General features: G+C 33.6%; 2 protein-coding genes across 4 annotated transcripts in view; both read right to left on the reverse strand.

Annotated features, from left to right (window-relative positions):
* Positions 1-12,357, reverse strand: part of Fas2 (neural cell adhesion molecule fasciclin 2) — a 528,885-nt gene that overhangs the window by 501,745 nt on the left and 14,783 nt on the right. The gene's annotated exons all lie outside the window — the stretch shown is intronic.
* On the reverse strand, positions 10,159-11,757 carry LOC143194391 (uncharacterized). Its single transcript, XM_076401115.1, has 2 exons — positions 11,252-11,757; positions 10,159-11,149 (listed from the first exon to the last, which is right to left on the reverse strand). The coding sequence occupies exons 1-2, from the start codon at positions 11,664-11,666 to the stop codon at positions 10,284-10,286; spliced, it is 1,281 nt and encodes a 426-aa protein (XP_076257230.1). The 5' UTR covers positions 11,667-11,757; the 3' UTR covers positions 10,159-10,283.

The following is a 12,357-nucleotide window of genomic DNA, read 5'->3' on the forward strand; positions in this document are numbered from 1 at the left end:
GTTAAATTGGATCCTCTTGATTACCATGTATATCAGTGTAGAACATATTGCCCGCAATTAATTAATTTGTTCCTAATGGCTTTTTAATCAGCAATCAAAGATATTTTAAGGCAACTAGTTAAAAGCACGATTAGGCAAAAACATATCTCAAATAGGTAAGGTGCTTGTAGACAAATCATAAGTTGATTAAACAAAAGTTAAAAAATATCTGCTTGGAAAAGTTATTAATAATTTTGAGGTTGTTAAAACCAAGCGAAACAATTATGACTAAAATTTACCAAAACCAATTAAACAATTTGAATGAATAACTGTAGAAAAGGAACTGAAAGGACAAACAATATCAAGTATATCAAATTTTATTACAATATCGCTTTCAATACGTTGAAATGACCATATTACTACAATTAATAGTGGCATCCTAACTAGATTTTGTACATTATTACTATTTTTTCTAATCGCTACAATATAACTTGAAGCACGCTTTCGCAATTTTAAAAAAGGATATTTTTCAAACTTTAAACGTTATTTGGCAACTTGCCACTAACTTATTATATTTAACAAACATTTGAACTTGACATATTGGCAACAAGGGTTATAATATAATATAAATATAGTAAAATATTTAATGCTGGCTATTCAGGGTGGAGAGATTATCAAGAGAGGAATATTTAAAAGACACTCGTTGTCGCCCGCCAATATTCTTTTCCATAACCTAATTACGCTTACAAAAACCCTAATTAACACCGCGGTGGTATACCAAGAGAGAATAAATAACAAAGGATCGAGATGCCTAATAATTTCACTCAACCGTTTTGAGTAGACGATTCGTATATGAATCTCAGGATATTACAAGTTAAGAAAGTGTAAAACAAAGTATTTAAGGAATACACCAGGGTATAAGAAAAATATTTAAATCTAAACTAAATAGTAAGAACATTTTGAACAAAAGAACAAGAAAATTAATTATGTTAAACCTTTCACTACACCTGCGAAGCGAAATTAAGAGATTCTACCTGCCAAGAAAGATCAGTGGCAAAAATATATTGCTATCGCCAAACAGTTGAAGAAGAAAACAGAGTATTATCAGAATATTAAGAGAGTAGTAATCAGATTTATTAACTTAGGTAATTACTAAGGCACTCTTAAAGGATCTGAAGAGAAAAGGCAACGTTTCTGCTCTCAATATAGTAACGATATTGAAAAGTGAAAAGAGACGAAGAAAATTAACAGCTGTAAACAAACATACCAATGGCCTTAAGAAAGAAATGAAAGGTTGAGTATTGACTATTGGCTGCATAAGGACAGGCTTTAAGAACATTTTATTCAGAATTAACAAGTGGTTCGCAAACATTAATTACCAATTATATAAATAAAAGTATGAGAACATTGACCACATGCACCTCTGCAACAATAACTGGCGAGATAATCAACAGGAAAAATGTCTGAATATGAAACAGCCAAGGTGCTCTCAGATTTTAGAATCCAAACATACAGATTCGTCTTAACACATCGGATATCGCAATAGTAAATAAACAATAAACGTGTGAATATTTGAAAATGCGAAAATGAAATACACAGAGGTAAAAAAGAAAACAAAAGACGAAAACTATGAGTTGTAATATATATGAAGTCAATTTAACATCAGATCAAGCAGTTGCACAAATTAAAAATGGAGACCTACCGACTGGAGAATAACCAATTTAGAAGAAGAATTTAGAAGACATCCGGTCTTACCCAGCCTGGTTACTGGCGTGACTGGGATAATTTTACTTGTCGGATTTTGCACTCTTGCCCAGGACAATCAGAAATATTTTTCGAAATTTCGAACCCGCGACTATCGCAACAGTAGGAGGACTGGCCGGTCGCCTTTAGCACTGCGTCTTTACCATACAGTGTTATTATATTTGAAGGTGATCAACTTTTCAGTATAATTAGCGTAAGTTGTAAGTTTTTCAGGCATGGAAACAAGATGTACATTTTTACAATTCGTCTACAATATTAGGTGCTTTCATGTATTTTGATCAGCGTTATCTATTGGTGAGTGTTAAAGTAAACAATTATTGAATGGATTTAATATTTCACTAATTTCAGATAAAAATGGCCGATTTAGTATTATTGAATTATGCGATGTATACAGACGTTAACCATGGAACACTCAAAACTATATTTTCGATAATTTATGTGGTTTTATTGGAAAAAATCTACAGCCGAAGCCCATCAAATCCAAGTGCCTTATTATTAACCGACTTCAAAAAAGGAGCAGGTTTATGTTCGGCTGAACCAAATTAGGATCTTATGAGGGGTAGGGGTGAAATCGAGGGGAAACCTGAAATTTCAAGGCCACGTACAATATTTTTACATATTATTTATCTAAAATAATAAGATATTGGGATATAATGTTATTGCAGAACTGATGTGATGAAAAATCGGAAGTAGTTTTGTGTAAAAGTCAGTCAGTTTGCTTTTGAAGGATTAACCATATCATAAAAAGTTGTGTATAACGTTTCTACGACTGTTTATATGGTGTAATGGTTAGAACGTTGACCTCCCATGCGGAGGTCACGGATTCTATTCCCAACAGGGCTGCAATTTTTTTGTCCTAGTTTAATTGGAACATTTGTCAAATCACCTGGACTACGTGACGTGCCCCAGGAACTGAAACGTTCCTTATTTTCAATTGCTTCTTTATTCCTATTTTTCCTCATACGGGCTGAACTTTTACTTGGGCTATCCAGTGTAATAAAATAAATGCGTAATTTATTGAGTAAGTATCTAACACTAAAAAGAGAAAAATAAACAAAATTAACAAAAAAATTGAACCGACTTCAAAAAATAAATAAGAAAAACTAACTATAAAAAATTATCAAGCTTATATTTTAAAGACAAAAAAAGAACGTTTTAAAATAAAATATGTACATAATAATCCTTGTAATCTATCTATATATATATGAAAATGCTCGAAATTAAATTAAAAGAACAATTTTGTTTTTTCTTTGATGTCGAGGATCGAATCCGTCAATCTACGTGCGCGAGAGTTTTCTTAACTTGTGTGATCCTTTGTGATACTGACATTTCAAATTATGTGCTGTTTTTTGTTGATTTTTTTTGTGATAGTGACACTACTGCTAAGTGCGCGAGAACTTTTCTCACTTTGATTAATTCCAATTTACTTTACTGCTAAGTGCGCGAGAATGTTTCTCACTTGGATTAATTACAATTTACGATGCCAAGGTGAAGACGAACTAACTTAGGTCGTCGCAGTCAAATGTGAGAAGAGCTACCTCACGTGTTAACCGCACTGATGACCAGAGAGAGACAGATCAAGAAAATAGTCGTATTGCTATGTCAGAATTGCGTTCTTTAGAGAGTGACAATGAAGTAGATAGGCTTATAATGCAACGAGTTCGTGCACATCAAACAGCGAGCACGACACAATGAATTTGAACGATTCCGCAGGCACGCTGTTCCTGTGATCCTGGAACGAGCTGCATTCCACTATGATGCGGCAATAGATTATTGTGCCGATAAAACGGTAACAATTGGGGAAATGACAATAATTTGTATATATTTAAAGGCGTTAAAATACAGTGGTGAATCTACTGGACTATGTTGTGCTGGAAACTAATTAAATTTGCCACAATTGGTCCCACCACCAGATCCTTTACGCTCTTTAGTTTCTGGGATTGGAAATAATTCTAAGCACTTCTTGGCCAACATAAAGATATATAACACATATTTCCAGATGACATCATTTGGCGCTACAAATATTATACAGGACAATTTCATGCCAACTTTCCCATAGTTGACCCAAAATTGCATGCAGTAGTTACCAAACACATGATAATGGACCTTGCGGAATTTTAAGCTACAATTCAGCCTGTATGATTGACGGCAAGTGTTCCAAGCGATACCCAAGGGACCTTATTGCTGAAACCATAACGGGAAATGATGGATACCTATTGTATCTTCGACAAACAGTTGCGGACAATGGGCGATCGGTAGTTGTGAAGGTAATAGTACAAAATGTTGATGTAGGCAAGCGTCGGATCGTGCCATACTCATCAATATTACCCAAAGCTTTCACATCAATGTGGAATATTGTAATTCTGTGAAGTTGATAAAGTACATATGTAAATATGTTAACAAAGGTAGCGATATGGCCGTCTTCGCTGTAACCAATGCAAATGACGAAATATCACAGTACCAGATGGGTCGCTATGTAAGTAGCAACAAAACAATTTGGCGTATCTTTTAATTTGCGATCCATGAAAGATATCTACAGTAGTCCATTTAGAAAATGTGGAGAAGAGGAAGAATGTCGAGGATATCAATGCGACCATTCAGAATTTTCTTCTGGGACAGTTGGTTTCCTTCGAATCAGTCGACACCGTTATGAACCAGGACGACGTAGTCAACTGTCCTACGGAGTTTTTAAATTCACTGGAATTGTCTGGATTATCACCTCACAATTTGAAGTTAAAAGTAGAATCAGTTGTCATCTTGCTGCGTAACATTAACCAACCTCGACTGTGCAATGGAACAAGACTGGCTGTAAAAAAGATGATGAATAACGTCATTGAGACCACAATTATAAAGGGAAAATACAAAGGAGAGGATGTCTTGATCCCGCGTATACCGATGATTCCAACGGATTTACTATTCGATTTTAAACGTTTACAATTTCCAGTACGTCTGGCCTTTGCGATGACCATAAATAAATCTCAAGGCCAGTCGTTGAAAGTTTGCGGAATCAACTTGGAGTTTCCCTGTTTCGCGCATGGACAATTAAAGGTTGCGTGTTTGCGCGTCAGAAAACCGCCATCTTTGTTTATTTACGCACCAGAAAACAAAAAAAAATGTAGTTTGTCAGAATGCTTTAAATTGATTAAAAAACTATATCATAACTGCGTGTGTCTGTAAATATCTAATTGAAACCTTATAAATATCCAGTATTTCCGCAAAACTCTGTTATTTAAGTATGAAACATCATGTGTAATTAATCGAAAATAATAATAAACATTCATTCATACCAAGCATTTTTTTATTAATTACGGATTATTATGTCTTTTATTTATGGATTGAGACCGTACGAAGTCTGCCAGGTCAGCTAATAGCTAAATAAAACTAAACAAAACATATATTTAACCCATCTACTACACGTATTTTATATTTTACTCGAAATGCATAAAATTTAGCTTAACACGTTCGCTGCCAATAACGCGCTAGGAGGCTTTCATTGAACACCAATTACGCTCCAGCGAGTTATATGTGCGGTAGACTTTTTAAGTCCTTAGATCGGCATTAGCAGAGTGCCCGTACAGTTGTATCGGCATTATCTGATAGGTAATTCATTGACGTGCTTGGTTTCGAATTTTCCTTTTTGATTCATATGTATTGCAGAATTGCATATGGTGGGAAAAATATCGATATGCCAGGGCCCTCTCCTTTTAAAAGTGGAAAAACAGATATGAAACATGCCATAACTTTACAGTAAATATTCAGGCAATCTTATTCCATTTTACGACTTTCGTTTGTCATAATTGTCATAAAAAGGTTATTAAAGGCTCCGACCACACCTACTTCCAGAGGGGTTATCAGCGAACATATAGCAATGTAAAAATTGTTATTTACAAAAAAAAAAGAAAAGGCACTATTTATGTATGCAGTACATGTCCTGTATATCCTAGTTATTGTTTAGACTGCGCAAAAATTGGTCATGAGTGACCGTTTATAATATATCTGAATAGGGTTTTTATTTATTTTTTTAGTGATTTTTAGTAAAAATTTGTATTAGCATATGGTCGGCATCTAGGGTAAGTATTTGATACCAGATCGACAGCGAACGTGTTAATACCTGAATTGAATCAGTTTAAAGTCGGTGCCGAGCCCAAACAATACAAAAATAATAATATAATTTTGTGACATGTACACAAAATTAAATTACGAACTAAACAAATCTAAATTTGTTGCTCGGCACCGCCTACTAAGCAATCAGTTGGTAGTAGTTAAAATAATATTGTAAATATATAAATAGGTTTATGGGTATAGGATAATAGGTATTAAGCTAAAATGTGTGTATATAGTAAAATATAAAATACGTGTAGTACTTAGATGGGTTAAAAAGTTTTTTGTTTATTTTTATTTAGTTATTACAGCGACTATTATGTATATATTTTATTTTAAAAGTTTTTTTTGTGTTAAAAATCTAAGCTTGCTTATTTTTTTACTATTTGGTGAGTTTTTTATTTATTTTTTGAAGTCGGCTCAATTTTTTTGTTAAAAATATTTTATTTTTCTCTATTTATGTTTCAATGGTTTAAAAGTGGACAAAGAACGACCTGGACATCTTAAACGGTTTCAAAGACAATAAATTGCAAGGTCTATTGCATGAAAACTCAGCTCAAAGTCTCAAAGAACATTCAAATATCTTAGCATCGAATAAAATCAAATTAAGTGTCTACAGACGTTTACACGTGGTGGGAAAGATCCAAAAGGAGGAATTTACTTTGTTCCTTCGTTTCAACGTCGCGGTTATGCTACTTGTCAGTTAAAAAAATTAAGAATTATTTGTGATGCGTTGTGGCTGACGATGAAAAGTAAATGTACTACGACAATCCTAAGAGCAAAAATTTACTCGATTTACTCGGTACAAATTCTGACATTAACGCACTGAAAAATTGTGTTGTTCGCACATCAGCGAAATGACATATACTTAAAATTGAGCCTGTCAGCGAAGCTTCAACATGAAGTTGGTTACAAATGTACCCGATCCGATTTAATGCACAGTAACAATTTTGTGTCTTACCTGCTTTAGTTTTCTTATGTTGCCGAAAATTGAAAAATTAATTTTTAAAAATTATAAAAAACATTTTCGTACTAAGTAGTTTATCAATAGACCATTCAACCAAAAATGTGCAAAGATTCAATTCCTCGACTTCATACTCATATGAGTTCATACTCCATTCATTATTATTCATAAAATATTTACACATAAAATGCAAACAAACCAGGCATTAGCTGCGTAAATATGTTAAAAAATAAAGGGGAAAAGGAAGGACTTTTAACGGTTCATATATTACCATTAATTTTTAAAAATTATAAAAAACATTTTGGTACTACTACTCTAAGTAGTTTTTCAATAGACCATTCAACTAAAAATGTGCAAAGATTCAATTCCTCGACTTCATACTCATATGAGTTCATACTCCATTCATTATTATTCATAAAATATTTACACATAAAATGTAAACAAATCAGACGTTAGCTGCGTAAATATGTTAAAAAATAAAGGGGAAAAGGACTTTTAACAGTTCATATAAACGCAATACCATAAATTATAAGTTCTAAACAACATTTACCCAACAAAACTAAGAATAACTCGTTGATAACACACACTACAACTTTGAACTCAGCCAGTTACAACAAAAATCTTAGAATATAAAATCAAACACAATTCCTCTTAGTAAATTAATTTAAAATTTAATACATAAATAGTGTTCACACAAAACCTAGTCTGTGTTACGCATTAACTTATATATTTTTTCTGAAACCTGACGAAATTTTCTGGAATCCTCTTAAATTCTTCAATAATAACGAAGCACATTAAATTGGATCATAACTGTTCAGTTAACTACCACCAACTGATCAGTTTGAAGTCGGTACGAGCAGCAAATTAGACTTGATTTGTTCGTAACTTAATTTTGTGTATATGACACAACATTATATTACTACTTTTGTATTGTTTGGACTCGTCACCGCCTTCAAAGTGATTGAAGTTGGTAGTAGTTAAAATAATGTTGGAAATATATAAATTGGTTTAGACATGTATTGAGCTAAATTGTGAGCATATAGTAGAATATAAAATAACGAGTAGTAGACAGGTTAAAAAAGATTTTTGTTTATTTTTATTTAGTTATTACAAATATTATTATGTACATATTTTATTATAAAACGTTTTCTTTTTTGTTTTAAAAAGCTAAGTTTGATTATTTTTTACTTTTTAGTTGTTCCTTATCGGAGTCGGTCAATTTCGGTTCATCGGTTCGTCGGTCGGTCGGTTCAATTTTTTTTCTCTCTTTAGTGTTAGATATTTACTCTAAAAATTACGCAGCTATTTTATTAAGTACTAGCTGACCCGACAGACTTCGTCCTGTCAAAAAGATTTGTAATGTGGCAGTTTTTGTGCCTACGTATTTTAAAAAATTCTCCTGAACAGAACCATCACCCTGGTGATAGGGCGTTGTGAATAAAAAATAATTAAATAAAACATATATAAGGATTGAAAAGTAAGTAATCGCTTTATTGTTAATCATGTGAATCATAATTATTATTATTATTATCATTATATTGCTTTGTGGTATACGATGTTTTTTGTTTGATTACCTGGTGCATAGATAAACAAATCTGATGGTTTTCCAACACGGGAACAGGCAACATACAATTGACCATGTGAGAAACATGGGTTTTCTAGATTAATACCACAAACACTTAATGATTGCCCCTGGGACTTGTTTATAGTCATAGCAAAAGCAAGCCGTCAACATGTCTATAGGAAATTTGCCATTACCAATGTCAATGAGTTGTTTAGAGAATATGTTTCCAGATTGGTCATTTTGCAACTCGACACGCATATTCTTGCTTAAATGAAGTACTTTAACATGTTTCCACAAATTGGAGGACTTTAGACATGCATTGAGTTCATCAGCTGGCGTTGATCGTGGAATCACTGGCAATGTTTGACGAAAATCTCCTGCTAATAAAATCATTGCACCACCAAATCGGTTATTATTGCTACGTAGATCTTTTAAGGTTCTGTCTAAAGCCTCCAAAGATTTTTTATGTGCCATCGTGCATTCATCCCAAACAATCAATTTACATTGCTGCAAAACCTTTGCCATTGCAGAGTTCTTCGAAACGTTGCAGGTTGGAGTTTCATTGCTTTGCATATTTAATGGGAATTTTAGTGCTGAATGGGCTGTTCGACCACCTTCAAGCAAAGTTGCTGCGATTCCCGACGAAGCGAGTGCAAGTGCAATTTTATTTTGTGAGCGAATTGTTGCTAATATTAATGAAATAAAAAAAGTTTTTCCTGTACCACCAGGTGCATCTAAGAAATAAATCCCTCCAGTTTCATCATTTGTTACTTTCATAAGAGTTTCAAATACATACTTCTGTTGTTCATTTAACAGTGGAAGATTTGTTTGAATTTATTCTTTCAAAGCGTTGAGATCATACAGTCTTTCTCGATGCAACTCTTGGTTAAAAGCGTCATGCATTGGACGATTGGGCGCGGTCAGGCCTAATTGAATTAATAGTTTGTTTGACATTATCAAGCACATGTCCTCAATTGAAATCAATGCTTCATTGTAAATTTCTTCACTGATTTGTATATTTGGATTTCCCATTCTATTCCGTATTTGATACAAAATATCATCACACATATAATCTTTGTACTTGATCCACAAATCAATTGGGTTTGATGGGAAGCATGTAGATATGATTATAGAAAACAATGTTCGTACTTGATGAGCGTGTGATGATATTACAGCATCTTTGAGAGTTTGATCCCAATGAGCGTTATTTTCAAGCAATTGCAAACGTTGACAGGCTTCTCTGTAGGATCCACACAATTCATCATCAACATTTCCTAACTATTAGAATGATGTTGGGCCACGTACATTGACTAATAGCAGTCGTAAATAAAAACATTCATCATTGCTTGGATGTATTGAATAAATCCGGCCAATCGCATCGGTGGAATATACATCTGTATATCCTGGAACTGGTTTTCCTTGTTTCCGTCGTATAAATCTCCTTGAGGATTGATTCCAGGTATAATATTTTGGCATTTCAGAATATAGCAATGTTTGTGCGAAATCATCGTTTTGGCATGTCTCAAAAAAACTGGTTAATGTAGTAGATGGTGGCTGAGCAGCTCTTTGTACTGCGTTCTGTGCTGTAAAATACACTCTTTGTCCATTTTCTAAATGCACAGCTAAGTGAACAACAGAAGGGTGTCTCTCATGAATAGGAAAAGAAAATATTCGCCAAACTGCTTCATTACTACTGACATAGCGGCCCATTTGGTATTGGGTAACTTCATCATTAGAATTCTCTGCACCAATTCCAATCACAGCCATATCACTCCCTTTGGTTACATATTTGCAAATGTATTTAATCGATTTCACTGAATGGCAAGATTCAACGTTGATGTGTGCTTTGAATGTCTTTGATAAAATGGGTGAATATGGAACAATCCAACGATTATCTATTTCAATATCTTGTTAATTTAATTTGACAATTGTTGATTTTCCATTGTCTGCTGTCGATCTGCGACGATACAATGGATAACCGTCATTACCAGTAATTGTTTCCGATATTAATGTCCGTGGATATCGTTTTGAACATTTACCATCCATCATACACGGTGAATTTTGATTAAGAGTTCCACAGGGACCATGTATCATGTTTTTGATAACTACCTCATGCAATCCAGGATCTACTTGTACATTAGGGATTTCAGCTGATATCACTGCATCAACTTCATTTGGCCTTATCTTTTCAACCAACCAAATCAAAATGTGTGCATGTGGCAATCCTCGTTTCTGCCACTCCACAGAATACATCCAGCAGCGTGTCTCACCAAACACATTATGTTTTACGATGAAATTCATTAAAGATTTCAACTTTTGTCTAAAGACTCTGGCTGTAATATCATGACGATCAATGGATGATTTCCCAGGTAATAACTCCTGCTTAATTTCTATCCATTGCGGATTGCATGTAAATGTGATGAACAAATCTGCTGTACCATAATGACGAACATACGACATGGCATCTTGAGCATATTCGTGCATATGCCCAGGGCTTCCGATGTATGTTGCTGGAAGAATAGTCATCCGACCGACATTCTGTGCATTTCCATCAGTATTAATCGCATCTCGAAGGTGAATATACTCTTCAGATCGGAGTTTGGTTTGATTCAACCTGATGAATGTTAATCTCTCCGTTTCAATTTTAACATACATGTCATCAACATATTTGTGATATAATCGCCGACATTTCAATATGTGATTATCTGCATTTTCCCGAATCATTAGGCGGTATGAATAATAGTTCATTGAACTGACTTTTTTGTTGGTTTCAGAACCTGTAAACAGATTTTGTTTTAATAACATTCAAATATAAAATTAAAATACATAATATAGTGACTGAGATATTATCGCCATAGCTAAACTAATATTTTAGTTACCTGTAATGGGATTTATCATTTTTATTGATAAATCGTAGCCATCTTCACCTTGCCAAAATATAATGGGATATTGCAGTGCATCATATGAGCGGTGTGTTTCCTTTATAGGTTGTAATTGAAAATTCCGACGATGTAAAACAATATCACGGGATTCCAAGTTTTCTCCAACTACAACGATAGCAACTTCATCAATAGTTGGTGCATTAAAACGTCTTGTATGTTGACCTGCAGGTGTTTTATCAGCTCTGATTACAATTTTGTGATTATCGGATGGCATCAGATCCAGGGCAGTTTTAAACAATATAATCAATTGATTGTGTTGATGAAATAAAGTTTGTAATTGTTCTACAATAGACCTTTTTACTAAATTGTTATGTGCACAACGCAGATCAATTTCTTGTGGTGAATTGCCCATAAAATAAATTTGCAGGAATTTGTTGTCGCTATCTGACACTGGTAACAGTGAACCTGCTCTGTGATATATTTGCCCTTGTATCTGTAAATAAAAAAAATATTATGGTGTGGTATAAATTAATGGATTGTCAATGATCAAACTTAAATAATATTTGATCTTAAAAAGTATATATTTAGTTTTAACTAATATCTATCAAATATAAAATATAATAAAAGTGTCACTGAAACTGAATCACCATATAATATGATGACTAAGTGATATATTTCGTAATGATTAAGAAATTGAAGATTAGTAACACATCTTAACTTTGGTGACAGAAAATTTTGTTCGCTAAAATAATTATGAGTAACTGCTATAATACATACCTTGAAAGTTGGCATAAAATTTTCTCGAACTGCATTTGTTGCCCCAAATGAAGTCATTTGAAAGCAATTGTTATATTGTTGAATATGTGTCAAAAAGTGTATAGAATCTGTTCCTATTCCTGAAACCAATGAGTACAATGGTTCTGGTGGTGGATCCAATTGTATCAATTTCACTTTACCATTTGCGCAACACAATCCATTGGCTTCGTTTTTGTATTTTAATGCCTTACAGTGTGAGCAAACCAAGTTCATAGAACCAATAACAACACATTGGTAGTTACTGTAGTCAATTGACACATCGTAACTGAAAGCAGCTGGATTCAAAC

The sequence above is a fragment of the Rhynchophorus ferrugineus genome, unplaced genomic scaffold, assembly GCF_030347505.1.
Source record: "Rhynchophorus ferrugineus isolate W39M unplaced genomic scaffold, kcgeb_rfMv2 rfM3, whole genome shotgun sequence".
NCBI classification, from domain to species: domain Eukaryota; kingdom Metazoa; phylum Arthropoda; class Insecta; order Coleoptera; family Curculionidae; genus Rhynchophorus; species Rhynchophorus ferrugineus.